At 50.4% G+C, this 15,264-nt stretch overlaps 1 protein-coding gene across 2 annotated transcripts in view; it reads right to left on the bottom strand.

Annotated features, from left to right (window-relative positions):
- The window catches only part of Card14 (caspase recruitment domain family member 14), a 36,472-nt gene that overhangs the window by 15,634 nt on the left and 5,574 nt on the right, over positions 1-15,264 (bottom strand). The window contains exons 2-11 of one of the 2 annotated variants that reach the window (XM_021213466.1): positions 12,755-12,947; positions 11,041-11,150; positions 10,632-10,943; positions 7,950-8,087; positions 7,009-7,334; positions 5,509-5,676; positions 4,295-4,414; positions 3,675-3,800; positions 3,073-3,222; positions 1,127-1,243 (exon numbers count right to left, since the gene is read on the bottom strand). In XM_021213466.1, the coding sequence (XP_021069125.1) occupies positions 1,127-1,243; positions 3,073-3,222; positions 3,675-3,800; positions 4,295-4,414; positions 5,509-5,676; positions 7,009-7,334; positions 7,950-8,087; positions 10,632-10,842 (1,356 nt within the window). In that variant the 5' untranslated portion in view covers positions 10,843-10,943; positions 11,041-11,150; positions 12,755-12,947. Of the gene's footprint in view, positions 1-1,126; positions 1,244-3,072; positions 3,223-3,674; positions 3,801-4,294; positions 4,415-5,508; positions 5,677-7,008; positions 7,335-7,949; positions 8,088-10,631; positions 10,944-11,040; positions 11,151-12,754; positions 12,948-15,264 lie in introns of those variants that run through there. The other variant, XM_029546582.1, reaches the window with a different exon arrangement.

Below are 15,264 nucleotides of genomic sequence, written 5' to 3'. Positions count from 1 at the left end.
CTCCCTCTTTCTCTCTCTCTGTCTCTCCTCCCTCCTCCCCTCTCTTTCTCTCTTCCTCCCTTCCTCCCTTCTCCCTTTCTCCCTCTCTCCTCTCTTCCCCTCTCTCCCTCCCCCCTCCCCCTCTCTTTCTGTCCTTCTCTGTCCCTGCTTATCTGCCCTCGTGGCTCTGCTCCCATCTGTCTGTCTCTTCCCCTTCTTTACTTCCTTACTCCCTTTTCCTCCCCCCATATAGCCCCCCCTTATACCAGATCTGTTGCATGGCATGATTTCTTAGGGGGCGTCTTGGCATGGGCCTACCAGGTACCCATCCCCTGCATTATATTCAGTTTCTCTCTCTTTCTGTGTCTCTCCCTCTCTCTCTGTGTCTCTGTCTGCCCTCTCTCTCTGTATCTCTGTCTGTCTCTCTGTCTATTTGCCTCTGTCTCTGTCCATCTCTCCATCTTTCTCTCTGCTCTCCCAGCTGCTGTACTGGGAGATTCTGCCTCACCACAGGCCTGAAGTGATGGGTCTGAGTATCTGTGTGGGAAACCTCTGAACTGAACACAAGCAACCTTTCTCCATTTAAGTTGATAATCTCAGGGAAACTGCCTGCTACACCCGCTAAGGCAGTGGTTCTCAACCTGTGGGCTGCAAGGCCTTTGGCAAACTTATGCCCACAAGTTTACATTACAATTCACAACAGTAGCAAACTTGCAGTTATAAAGTAGCAACGAAAACAGAACTGTCGTAAAGGTCCCAATGTTAGGAAGGTTGAGAATGAACACAAGATCTGGAGAACTCCACATTATGACAGAGATGGAGATCGGAGAGATATGACTGCAGGCCAAGGAATGTTGGGAAAGCAAAGCTGGAGAGATAGAAAAGGTCCCCAAAGCCATGGAGAGTGCGGCCCCCTTGGCACCTTGATGTTGGGTTCCCAGCTCCCAGAACCACGAGAGAGTGGATTTTCTGTCTTTAATACTCAGTGGTATCAATTCTTCTCTATGGGAATAAGGTTCCCAGAGACATCTTAGCCACGATGATGTGTTGGGCTGAATACAGCAGAGGGCAGGGGCCTAGGTCAGGGTCATGGTCAGAGTCAGGGGTCAGGGGTCACTGGTCAGGGGTCAGGATCAAGAGCACCCACCTCGGTGGAGCTGACGAGGCTGCAGTCACTGTCATCTGGTGGGCACACAGCATGCATCCGCACAAGTCTCTGCTTCCCCCGGAGGCAGAGCTCCCTGGCTCCAGCTTCCTGCTTGGGCTTCCAAAGAGACCAGATATCTCCTTAACTCAGGAACTTTCTTTTTTTTTTTTTTTTGGTTTTTCAAGACAGGGTTTCTCTGTGTAGTCCTGGCTGTCCTGGAACTCATTCTGTAGACCAGGCTGGCCTCAAACTCAGAAATCTGGCTGCCTCTGCCTCCTGAGTGCTGGGATTAAAGGTGTGAGCCACCCATCCCCCGCAACCACCCCACTTGGACAGGTTCTCATCTTAACTTCTGAATGAAATGCTGGTGCCTCCCATACTCTCAGTAGTTATCCGCCAAGGAGAAGAGATCTGGCTTGAGAATAGTGCATTTCAGTCTTTCTAGAGAATCTAGAGACTATATGTTGTGTGCTAGGTTTAAAAATAGTAAATTGTGTAATGTATGTGTATGTACATATATGTGCATGTATTCACACACTATAAAGAAAATTTGAGTGGGTGAAGAAGTTATTAGAGATGGAAAGAAGATGACATTGAACACATCCCAAACCCCAAATGAGCAGGTACAGTTGGGGAGACAGCTCAGTGGTTAGGAACAGGCCTGCTCTTGTACCAGGACCCACACAGCAGCTCACAACCATCTGTAACTCCAGGTCCAGCAGCTTGGATGCCCTCTTCTGGAGTCCGTGCATGTGGTGCATGTCCATATGTATGCTCAGGCACACTCCATATGCTCAAGCATACACATAAAATAAAAATAAATTACATATATGCCGTTAGCATCTTGATGTCTGTCCTTCCAGTCCTTTTTACTGTATATGGACACATATACACATGTACATAAAACAGGTATATGTTCACACATATATGTATATATAGCATGCATATTACCAAACAGCAGGTATAGATTATAATTACTTTATGTGTGTGCATGTGTGCACATATACAAATGCCACGGCGTGCCTCTGGACGTCAGAAGACAACTTGCAGGAATCGTTTCTCTCCCTGAACCCTGAGGATCATAGGGTAGAGCTAAGGTCCTTAGGCTTGAAAGCAAGTACTGTTACTTAAGTCATTTTGCTGGTGTATGTATGTATGTATGTATGTATGTATTATGCATGCATGTGTGCATAGGGATACATCATAAGCTGGACCTGGTGGCCCAGGCCTGTACATTCAGCCATTTAGGAGATTGAGGAGGCAGGGCTACAAGTTCAAGGCTAGACTGAGCCACTTAATGAGTCCATTCCAAAAATAAATGTTTTTTAAAAGGTTGGAGGAGGCCTGGGGATATATATGGTTTAGTAGCAGATTATTTGCATGACATGACTGCAGTGTGAGACCACACATGCACATGCACACACTTGTACACATGCTTGCATTCACACAGGAGCACACAGGACAGGGTGGGACAAGGAAGAGACTCCGACCGTGCCTCCCTCCTGGACTATGGCTATTTAAGCAGTCTTGCCCACCCAGGGAACCTGACTCATGCTGCCCAAGGGACCCAGCAGGCTTTGTGACACAGCTCTCAAGCACCCAGGTCCCTCACCACAGCATCTGTGCCACTCAGCTTCTGGAGTTTTGACTTTGGGGAAATTATCTACACAGTGGGCATATTGATGCCACTTCTGTCACAATGCACTCAGATTTCCTGGTTCCAGAATCCCCCCCCCCAAGCTTCCCTTTCTATAACACAGTAATGTCAACACGAAGAGAAGCAGAAGCAAGCTGGTCCTGCCCTGTACTCCCAGCGTTTTAGTTGACAAGAGGCAGACGGCTCTGCGGAGGACCGTGTGGGCTCTGTCCTCATTTCCGCTGCATCCCCGCCCCATCACCCGTGCGGCCCACTCTCCAGCCTCCCACTCTGGGAGTGGGGTACTCACTCTTCCTGGGGCCTCTGCCTGCAGCCTGCGCAGCTGAGTACGCAACTCACAGACCTGCTCTGTCAGCTCGAACACTCTCCTGCGAAGGGCATCCTTCTCCACCAGGCGCTGAGAAATCTCCATCTGGGCCCTGTCCCTTGCCGTGTACGCCTGCCACCAAAACAGGAGGAATAGTTAGCAGGGGCTAGGGGTGGAACATCAGATGCAGTCATCTGAGCTGCAAAAGGCACCCCCCCCATGCTGTGTGCACTTACCCTGAACCCATTCAGTGTACACTAACAAGGACTCACACTGAATATGCAAACCTACTATGTTTTAATAAAATCCACATCTGGGATGGACAGTCTACATCTCGTGTCAGGAACAATGGGAGGGAGGCTGACAGAGAGCCTGCGTCAGTGCGTTTCAGGGGAGTGAGAAACCTCCCATAGACCAAAGAAAGAAACCCTGAAGTTTCAATCCTATCTCCTGAGCCAGCAGCTTGGAGCTTCATCCACACACCAGCAGGGGGCAGTGTAGAGGGGGGAGTCATGCTGCCCTGTGCCAGCAAGGACAGAAACCTGAATCCTCCCCGCAGGGTCTGTTCCTAACGCTTAGGATACCTGGTCACGTTCCTTCTGCAGCTCCGCCACCTGGCCCTGAAGCATGGTCATCTTTTCTTTGTATAGTTCACAGTCCACCTGGGTCTTCCGGAACTGGAGTAGAGTCTGTTCCTTCTCCTCCCAATACTGTAGAACAGGAACAGACCCACGATGCTCATTGGCTCTGAGAGCTTAGGTAGGAAGGGGTGAGTGGGGATGGAGAAAGGGAGGCATGCAGCTTGCAGGGCAAGTGAAGAACTGGTTTAGAGAGGGTCTCCAGAGCCATAGAGCTAATCATACTGGCTGTAGGCAGCAACTGTGCACACACATGTGCAGAATTACATGCTGTTTAATGGCTCAGAATATACAAGCAATTTCCCCATGGCTCATTCTCTCCTACTGTCCCCTTCTTTTCTCTCTGTCTTCCTTTGTCTAAATCCTGGTCTCTAGTGGTCCCTAAGCCTTTGACACACTCCTGGGGTTCTCCATTGCTTGCCTGACTATGAGGTCTGGGCTATAGGTTAACATAGCCAAGTAAATCAGACTTTGTTGATGACTGAATGAATCTGTCTGTCTGTCCCACAAACAAGCCTGCCCAAGATGGATGGCCATGACTCCAAGGAAGGGCACTGCAGCCTCACTTGCTTCTGCTGCCTCTCCGCGGCCACTGCTCTCTCCCGCAGTGAATGGATGCGGTCCACCAGCTCTTGCTTGCTCTCCCTGGCCTCATCCAGACTCTGTTCCAGAATGTCCTTCTCCACCTGGGGAAGAACGAATGTGAATGACACACAGTTCAGCCCAAGCTGCAGTGAGCCACGCCCCATCCCCAAGGAAGATATATTGAAGGAATTCCTTATCAAAGAGATTATGTGTATGTTTGTCTACATGTGTGTATGTGTACCAATGGGTGCAATGCCTGTAGAGGCCCAAAGGGGGCATTAGAACACCTAGAACTGGAGTTACACATGGCTGTAAACTGCTGTGTGAGTCCAGGGAAGTAAATCTTGGTCAACTGCAAGAGCAGCAAGTGCTCTCAATCGCTGAGCCATCTCTTCAATACCCCCACTATTAAGTGTTTTTAATTAAAAGGAATCAAGTGGAGCTGGGTGATGGTGGCAGAGGCAGGTGGATCTCTGAGTTCAAGGTCAGCCTGGTCTACCAAGCTAGATAGCCTAGGGCTACACAGAGAAACCCTATCTTGAGCCACCACCACCACCACCACCACCCCAAAAAAAAGGAATTTAAAGGAGAAAGAGTAAAGTGATCTCAGAATTCCAGGGCTTCAACGTCCCCAGCCACTAGGCTCTAGGAAGCCTACTTTCCCCAAGTCGTGAACAGGATGCAGAAAGTCTTATGGGCAGGACATATTCATATTTTCATATCCCTATAGTTTCTTCAGTCTTTTATTTTATTTTAGTCAAGATATCACCTGCCTCAGGCTTCCATGTTAGGACTGCAAACATGGACCACCCCACCCAGCAGAGCCCATTGTTACAAGTGGCCTTTCTAGTGCAGCTCCACGTGGTCTCAGTAAATTAGCCCATAGAGCAAGCTAGTATAGGGACGAGGTTTTTAATGCTGTCACCATCTGGGTGGGTGGGAAGAGGGAGGCAGGAAGGACTGAGAGGGGAATTGCATAACCTGACCTGGTGGTGCAGGTCACGCCAGGATACTGAGGCAGGAAGATCATGAGTTCAAGTCCTACCTAAGATAAGACAAGGGGTTGGCATGGGCTTTACTTTAGCAAAACCACCTGTGAGGGAGTTTCTCAGCCCATAGGCATCGGCTGACACTAAAGACAAGGCCTTCCCAGATCCACAGGAGACATCTGGCCTCCTGAGGGACCAAGACCTACCAGGCTGAAGGTCATGGAGCGGAGTTTCTCGTTCTCCTCCTTAAGCCGATTCAGTTCCTCTCCCTCAGGCTCCAGGTCACTGGCCATCTTCAGGGACCTCTCTCGCGATTCTCTTTCACATGACGATACAAGGCTTGCTCGCTGGAGTTCCTGCTTCACCAGGTAGAGCTGGGTGGGAGAAAGTGGGAAGGGGATCATGGGAAAGATTTCTCCATTAAGCATTGACCAGATGCAGCTTGCCCATCCTTGCTGCTGCTGCTGCTGCGGCTGCTGCTGCTGCTGCTGCTGCTGCTGGCACCTGGAGATCCTCAGCCTGAAGCTTCAAAGGCACTGTAAATGGGTTCACCTCCTGAGCAATCCCAGACCTCCCGTGAGAAGAAGGGGCATGTAATAGTATTTATTTTATTTTAAATGACATATATGAGTGTATATCTATCTGCGTGTGGACATGTGCATGTGACTGAGATTGCCTGCAGAGGCCAAAGGCATTAGATTCCCCCAGAGCTGGAGTTATAAGTTGCCCAATACAGGTGTGGGGACCTGAACTTGATCTTCTGGAAAACAGTGTGCAGTCTTAGCCACTATGACAGTTTGAATCTAAGTGTCCCCTTTGGCTCAGGTGTTGGAACTCTTGGTCCCAGTTGCCGGTGGCGTTTGGGGAGGCTCGGAGGAGCAGGGTTTCCCGGTGGAGGTGTGTCAATAGGGGCAGGCTTTGGGGGTCCAGAGCCTTGCTTGCTCCACTCTTGGTCTCTCTTTGCTTAGTGTTTGTAGTGGAGGCTATGATCTGTCAGCTTCCTGCCCTGGCCTCTGTCTGTCTGCTGTCCTCACTCCCCGCTGTGATACACTGTTACCCTTCTGGAGCCGCAGCCCAGGCAAACCTCTCCTTCTCTGTTTCTTTTGGCCATGATGGTTCATCACAGCAACAGGAAAGCAACTGTTGCAGCCACTGAGCCAGCTCTTCAGAGAAAGCATCTTAGCTTTACTACAGACGAGGCTCAGTGATTAAACTAGTGCCTTGGGACCCTGGGAACAGACCAAGAGGGCCTGGGACCAGCTCCCATTTCTACAGTCAGATTGATGACCACCGGGGCCCCTGCTATCGCTGCCCTCATCCCTCTGATGGAGAGAATGTGGACTCATAAAGATAAATAGTACCACTACTAAACCAGCCAAGTCAAGCCAGTGTGGGCAAGGGATGCTGAGAGCCACGGGACCTGGATCCTTCAGCCAAGCAGAGTTTCCTGTGGTAACCTTCCAGGTTCAGGAGTCTGTGTATCCAGGGTCCTGAACCCCCAAACTATCCAGCCAGATCACACTGGCCTCTTTTCTTCCTTTGGTCAGAGGCCTAAGAAAACTGGATCTCTGAGACCTCCCCCTATGTTGGTCTGGCGTTCCTGGAAGGAAGCATCCATAGGCAAACCCAGGAGGTCTGCAGGTGGTGGAAGAGGCTGGCTGCCCAGCTCCCTCAACAGCTGGCTAGTGAGCCCCCAGGGCCCGTACCTCCTCCTGCAGGCTGTGGCAGCGTGTGGCAGCCAGCTCCTTCTCCCTGAGCGCGTTGCTGTAGTGCAGTGACAGGTTCAGCATCTCATCCTTCAGTTTCAGGACCTCGTGGAAGTGGGTGCTGACCTCACGCTTCATGCGGCTGTGGTCCACCTCCAGCTGGCGCAGACCCTCTGCATGGGCCTCAGCCAAGCCCAGGCGCTCCTTCAGCTGCTGGCATCTCCGGAGCAGAACCTCCTTCTGTGCCTTCTCCTGGGCCAGCTCCTCCTGCAGGCTGCTGATGGCTCCAGCCAGACACTCGGTCAGCTTGGATGTCTCCATGAGACCTGCAGATGGGTGATGGTCCTTTCTGTCACCTTGCGAGACCCTGTCACTTTCCTCCAGCCCCACCCCCTTATGAGCTAGCTGACTGTATTGAAGGTTAGCAATTTCCGTGGAACTCCAAGGAAAACACAGCAGAGACATAAGTCTCCTGACAGAACTCACATGAATACGCCTTTCACACCGACCCAGAACAGATGGCTTATTAGCAGCTGCTTTGAGTTCCCCGAGAGTTCTGCTTTTTTAACACCCAAATCTTTCAACAGCTCCCTGGGAAGGGCCAGAGTCTGTCAGTTCCTGAATACAACTGTACGTCCCACCATACGGGCTAAGCCTTTACTGCATGCCTGTGCTTTCCTGCAGAAGTCTTAGCTTCTCCGCCCCTGACCCTGGGAAGAGGGACACTAGACTCCCCCTTAAGCAGCCCTTCACTTCTGGAGTACACGGTGGCCCCCCATAGTACACACTCTTGAAGCTTGGCTTTGAAGCACCCAAGTCTAGGGACTTCTTCTTCCCTCCCCTCTCCCAGTGCAGTGAGTTGGAATAGTGCTGGGCCCAGGGATAAAGATTATGGCTGGGAGGGAAGTCCTGTGGTAGCAAGGCTCTGATCTGGTTCTCACCACTGAAGGTGCTGAAGTCAATGTCAGACTGCAGCCCAGTGACCAGGGTGTAGACATCAGGGTTGTGGAACTTCAGGCTTTCCAGGAAGGCAATGGCTCCGTTCTTCCCTCGGGCCTTCAGCAGATCCAGCAAGTGCCCTTGAGAGAGAGAGAGAGAGAGAGAGAGCTTGAGTCACCAGAGTGTGTGGACAGCTGGGGGCTGGGGGTTAGAGTTCTCTGGGATCCCTGGCAAGGAGGCGCAGGCTCTGTACCCTGCTTTTATTCACACATCATTAGAGGCAAGAGCCATAATTAGCTGGATCCCTACTAGGGTCAAAAAATGTTCTCCTATGAGCTGGGTATAAAGGGACACACACAGATGTATAGTCTTACAATCCTGAGTACTCTCTGTCTTCCCTGTCTGTCTGTCTGTCTGTCTGTCTCTGTTTCTCCCTTTCCATCCTTCTCTGTCTCTCCCTCTCTCTGTCTCTCTTTGTCTTCCTCTGTCTCTCTGCCTCTGTCTGTCACTGTCTCTCTCATGTGTGTGTATGTGTGTGTATGTCTGTGTGTGTATTTGTGTGTGTATGTATGTATGTTAGTGTGTGTGTATGTGCATGTGTATGTGTACACGTGTACTGTGTACATGTGTGTGTGCACACATGTGTGTAGAGAACACCAGTCTTTTACAAATCAATCTCTTTAGTATTCTAGATCAGTGCATATACACTGTGACATCAATACTTGCCATCTGTCACCCAGCCTCTATGGCCTGAATTTGCAGTGAGCATTCTGTCAACAGCACTTCACCCACTAACCTTCAGTGACCTCACAGTCACTTCCGAGTGAGAAGATTCTGCCTGCCAGAGCAGAAGAACAAACTGCAAAGACACCCCCAAGATATGCACCCCCCCAAGCCTACCAGTGCTGGTTAGTTCTTGTCAACCCAATACACTAGAGTCATGGGGAAGAGGTAATGCCACTTAAGGAACTGTCCCCATCACGCTGGCCTGTGTGCAAGCCTGTGGGACATCGCCTTGACTAATGACGGATGTGGAATGACCACTGCGAATGAAGCCACCTCCAGCGGGTGCTCCTGGGGTGTATAAGAAAGAAAACGGAGCAAACCATGGGTAGCAAGCCAGTGGGGTGCATCACCCACGACCTCTGCTTCCGTTCCTGCCTTGGCCTCCCTCAGTGATCGACTGTGGTTCGGATGTGTAAGCCAAATAAACCCCTTCCTCCCCGAGTTGCTCTTGGTCATGGTGTTTATCACAGCAACAGACATCAAACTAAGACAGCGCCTGTGTGAGTTTTTTCCTTTTGGACAAACGATCTTTGTAGATGTAATTAGGTGAAATATCTCAAGGTCAGACTGTCCTGGGTCTGGGGGTGCAGCTCAGTTGGTAGCATGCTTGCACAGAGCCCTGGGTTCAGTCCCAGGACTACATAGACAAGGAGGACAAGCGCACACCTGTCGCCCTGGCACCTGGGAAGCAGAGACAGGCAAACTGATACTCACATCTATCCTCAGCAAGTGTGCATGAGACAACATCTCAACCAAAAAATTAAGTTTAAAAATTAAGAGAAAAAGGAGGTAAAGGGGGCCATATTCTAACTCCAAGTGTGCTTACAAGAAGAGGAAAACACAGGAAACATTCGTGTGAGCATGGAGGCAGAGTTGGAGTGACAGGTCCACATGCCCGACATTTCCGGGAGCCACTACAGCTGAAAGGCAAGAAGAATCTGCACAGAGTCTGCAGTGGGATCACAGCCCTGTTCATACCACACACAAGACTTAGAGCTACAGAACTGAGCACACAAATCCCTCTGGGGTTTCTTTCCCTTGGAGCTTGGAAGTCGGGGCCTCGTTCCTGTTGAGAGTGTTCTACCACTGAGCTACACCCCCAGCCTACCACACTTGTTTCAAACAGCATTGATACAGCTATTTGCTGGGACTTTGTTAGGGGACTAACTCAGTAACCCTGAGGTGGGAAACTGGTTCCCTTGATGCTTCTGTTGCTGAGGTCGTTTTGAGATGGGGCCTTAAACGCCTCAGGCTACCTAGAACTTGATACAGAGCTGAAGATATCCTTAAACTTCTAATCTTCCTGCTTCCACCTCCCAAGATCTGTAGTACACCTGTACCCCACAATGCCTGGGTTACAGGTGTACCCCACAATGCCTGGGTTAAGGGGTACACCTCACAATGCCTGGGTTACAGGTGTATACCACAATGCCTGGGTTACAGGTGTACCCCACAGTGCCTGGGTTAAGGGGTATACCTCACAATGCCTGGGTTACAGGTGTATACCACAATGCCTGGGTTACAGGTGTACCCCACAATGCCTGGGTTAAGGGGTGCACCTCACAGTGCCTGGGTTAAGGGGTGCACACCTCCTGGTTTGTGTGGCACTGGGAATCTAGCTAACTGCTTTGTGTATGCTGGCAAGGTTTCTACCGATAGAGCTACATTTCCTCTCCTGCTTTGATAGGATCTCACACTGCAGTCTAGACTGACCTTGAACTTGTAGCCGTCCTCCTGTCTCAGTCACTTGAAATGCTGGGATAAGAGGTATAGCCACCCTTGATGTTGAAGCTTCTCCCCACCCCCACTGCTGTAGCACAAGCCTTGTTAAGCTACTGGCAGGAAGAGCCCAGCTGCAACCCCAGTGACTCAAGGAGGGGCAAACACCTTGGACTCACCAACTCTCATGGCACTGTTGGTGAAACGGGAGCTGTGGAGGATCTCCTCCTCGTCCAGCCGGCCCAGCACCTTGGCCTGGCGCAGGTAGGGGGTGAGGCGGCTAGGGCAGATGCTCTGCACAATCCTGCATCGGTGACTCTCCAGCATATCCCAGAGCTTCTCCTCGTCCAGAGCAGTCAGTGTGGAATCCATGCGGCACAGTTCCGCCATACCTGGACTCGGAGAGGCTGGGATAGGGGTGTGATGGAAGACTGTGCTTGGACTTCTGAGTCCGGGGAGTTTTCTGCTCCAGCCCTCTTGGCTCCGCTCTGCTGGTAGAGAAACAACATCCAACTCAGAAAGTCAGAGGAACACCCTGTAACAACACTGGCTCGCTTCCCACTCCCTGTCCCCATTCCCACCCCTCACCTCTGGCAGGCAGGCAGCTTCAGCTGGTGTCAGTAAACCACATTAGTCATTTGTTGCTCATGGCCCTGGGACTTCACTAACCCAAGATGACAATAAAAGCCGATCAGGATCTGGAAGCACAAGCTCAGTGCTACGGTATTTACCCAGCTTCCATCCTCAGCAACACACACACACACACACACACACACACACACACACACACACACAGAAGTGCTACAGTATTTACCCAGCTCTGCTGAGGTACTGGGTGTAGGTTCCATCCTCAGCAACACACATACACACACACACACACACACACACACACAGAGACACACACACACAGAGACACAGAGAAGTGCTACAGTATTTACCCAGCTCTGCTGAGGTGCTGGGTGTAGGTTCCATCCTCAGGAACACACACAGAGACACAGACACAGAGACACACACAGACACACACACATACACATACACACACACACACAGACACACACACACACACACACACACACACACACACACACACACACACACAGTGGACAGAAAGAAAGTAAGGTTAAGAAACTGTCCTAGAGGGGGCTGGAGAGATCGCTCAGTGGTTAAGAGCACTGACTGTTCTTCCAAAGGTGCTAAGTTCAAATCCCAGCAACCACATGGTGTCTCACAACCACCCATAATGAGATCTGACACCCTCGTCTGGTGCGTCTGAAGTCAGCTACAGTGTACTTACGTATGATAATAAATAAATATTTTTTAAAAAAATTAAAAAAAAAAACTGTCTTGGAGTAAACTTGGAAGTTGGATGCTATGTCCAGCAGCTGGTGGTGCTGCTGTTCTGACGGCAGAAAGGATCTTGTGGGGACTGAGCTGGCAGAGCACCTACCAAGGACTGATTTTGCCAGTCAGGAGTTAAAGGGAAGCACAAGGTGGCTGCATAAAAAGCATGTGCAGCCTGGGCCTTGTTAAACAAACAAAACCCACCAGCTTTCAGACCGACGAGGGGGCTGGGAAGGGCTCCCCACAGAGCTCCCCAATCTTTAGCCATTTTATAATGGTTGATACAGAGTCTGCCATAGCTGGCTTCTGCCTCTATGGAGGAACAAGTCACAGGCACCATTCACTTAAAGCCAGCGATGTTCCCGTGGACGGACACTGGCCACTCTAAGTTTCTGCATCACACACACAGCCCTGCCGACATCCTGGGGCATCTCTGAGCACAGGTGGGAGCGGTCTCAGATCTACAGAGCGCAGTGGTTTGATTCTTTTCACTTGGCCCCACGGGCTGGCCTCCCACAAAGAAGTCTGTGCTCTGAAGATGCCCCCAAACCCCAGCAAGCCAACCTTGGTGGTTTATAACAAAGAGAAAGTGACAGCTGGGGTGTCCTGTCTCTGCGAACAACACCCAATCCAACTGGGCCAGCTCGTCGTGACCATCAGCTTGGCTGTGCTTAGAATCATCGAAAAAGAAAAAGAAAAATCTCCACACAGCACCTGTCTGTAGGCTGCCATCCCAGGCTGAGAGAAGAGCGGGGAGCCAGCTCAACAGTAGCCTGCATCTCTCTGCTTCCTGTCTGTGGAAGCAGTGTGGACAGATCATGATCCCACTGGCACACATTCTACAAGCACAAGACTGATTCTGATTCCCCAAACCGTGAGCTCGGGTGACCCGGTTCTCCGCAGCAACAAGAGGAACAGCTAAGGAACCATGCCGGGACAATGGCTCCAGCAAGTTACTCACCAGAGGTGCCCGGAGCTGCTTCTTTGGGGCCTCCTTGTAGCTGGCTGGAGTCTGGTGTCTCCCAATCTGGCCGGTGCAAACCGCCAATGGCTCTTTCTCCACAGGCTGTGGTGGGCAGGGCCAGGCAGGAAGGGCTATGAAGTTACTTCAAACCATGTGACATGCTCCAAAACTCAAAGTCCAGCACCAAAGACTATAGCGAGCGGGAAGAGAAACAATAAAAGATCGAGTTCAGAAATGGATGCAGACACCTCTGACTCATGTCTTCCTCAGTTCCTTAGAGGAAGCAGGTTCTGGATGGAACCTGAGAACCCCACCACACTGGAGAGGCTGAGCAGGTGTCATTGCCATGGTCACAGGCTGGTCAGCAAACTGAACTTCCTCATGCAGAGAGAACTCTGGAGAGCAAGGGAACCTGCCAGAGCTGTCACAGGGAAGAGGGTCATGTGGGGATGAGCAGGAAGCAGTCACAAGCCCCACCAGCTCACTTCTGGTTTCTCGTTAACAGCATCCCCAGAGGACCCGTGAGCGTGGGCTTGTCGGGAGTAGGCTTTCACAGGGGGAGTCAGTGAGTGACTGCTGTTCTTTCAAGGAGAGGAGAGGTACTGACCGGGGGAGAGAGAAGTGAGACTTGCAGTGCCAGGTCAAACTGCCAGGGAGATCACTAGTAACACAGAGACTCAGAAAGGCATGGGGCAGTCACTCCCAGAGTGGCCTCAGACACATCTGGGGCTTGGAGGCCAGAAACACCTGTAGTTTGGAGTTAGATCCTGGGCCATATTAGACACACAGGGCAAGGAGGTTTGCAAGTATCCAGGCCCTGGGTGTCTGGTCCTCTGTCAGCAGTCATGGACACATCCCAAGGGACTCTTGTGTACCCAATGTCTGCATGGTGTTTATCTCCACATCCGAACAGGGTCAGGAGCAGCCCGGAGAGCTCGGTGAAGAGAGAAAAATAAAGCCAGGCTGCTCGGTGGCATCTTTAATTCCAACATTTAAGAGGTAGAAACAGGCAGATCTCTGTGAGTTCAAGGCCAGCCTGGTCTACATAGCAAGTTCCAGGCCAGTCGCAGTTGACATAGTGAGAACTTGTCTCAAACAAACAAACAATGACAAAAACTGTTAAATTATGTAACATTAAAAAGGAAGAAAGAGGCAGGTGGGTGTGGTGGCTCTCAGCACTCGGGAGGCAGAGGCAGGCAGATTTCTGAGTTCAAGGCCAGCCTGGTCTACATAGCAAGTTCCAGGCCAGTCGCAGTTGACATAGTGAGAACTTGTCTCAAACAAACAAACAATGACAAAAACTGTTAAATTATGTAACATTAAAAAGGAAGAAAGAGGCAGGTGGGTGTGGTGGCTCTCAGCACTCGGGAGGCAGAAGAAGGCAAATCTCTGTGAATTTGAGGCTGGCCTGGTCTACAGAGTGGGCTTCAGAATGATCGGATGTATATAGTAAAACTCTGTCTCCACCCAAAAAAAGAGAAATGAATAAATGTTCAAAGTCAGTTTCAGCTACATAGCAAGTTCAAAGCCAGCTTGGGCTACATGAGCCCTTGTCTCAAAAACTTAGTTAAAATTTTAATATAAACATTTTTGTAGTAGCTGGAGAGCTGGCTCAGAGGGTAGGAGCACTGGCTGCTCTTTCAGAGGACCTGGGTTTAATCCCTAGCACCCAGATAGCAGCTCCCAGCTCTCTGCAATTCCAGCTCCAAGGGATCTGACGTCTCATGCCAATGCACATAAAACAAAATACAGTAAAATATAAAATAAAATAAAATCTTTCTAAAAATTGTAGACAATGGTAGTTGAGCAACCAGCCCAGCATAGGGCTGGGAAATCCTCCCCCCCACATACACACACAAAGCTAGCTCTGATGTAACTGGCTGGGGGACTCTCCAGTACCCCCACGTTCCATCTGATGTGTGTTGGGTGTGGAAATGACTGTGGGGTGCTTGCATGTCTGTGTAAAGTCACCAAAGCCACTAAACTGCACATCAGAATGGGTGAAACATGGGGCTTGTGAAATGGGGTCAGTAAAGCTGCCAATCAGAAAGAAAGGGAGAGAGAGAGAGAGAGAGAGAGAGAGAGAGAGAGAGAGAGAGAGAGAGAGAGGCAGTCAGGTCTCTGAGTTTGAGGCCAGCTTGGTCTACAGAGTGAGTTCCAGAACACCCAGGACTACAGAGAAACCGTTTTCTTGAAAATCTTGAAAGAGGGAGCTGGAGAGATGGCTCAGTGGTTAAGAGCACTGACTGTTCTTCCAGAGGTCCTGAGTTCAATTTCCAGCAATGACATGGTGGCTCACAACCATCTGTAATGGGATCTATAGAGGAATGCCCTCTTCTGGTGTGTCTGAAGACAGCTATAGTGTACTCATATAAATAAAATAAGTAAATCTTAAAGAAAGAAAGAGAGAGAGGAGAGAGAGAGAGAGAGAGAGAGAGAGAGAGAGAGAGAGAGAGAGAGAGAGAAAGAAAGAAAGAAAGAAAGAAAGAAAGAAAGAAAGAAAGAAA

Source organism: Mus pahari, chromosome 14 (genome assembly GCF_900095145.1).
Source record: "Mus pahari chromosome 14, PAHARI_EIJ_v1.1, whole genome shotgun sequence".
Classification (NCBI taxonomy): domain Eukaryota; kingdom Metazoa; phylum Chordata; class Mammalia; order Rodentia; family Muridae; genus Mus; species Mus pahari.
The sequence above is the reverse complement of the archived record's forward strand: the minus strand, read 5'-3'. Positions and strand labels throughout refer to the sequence as shown.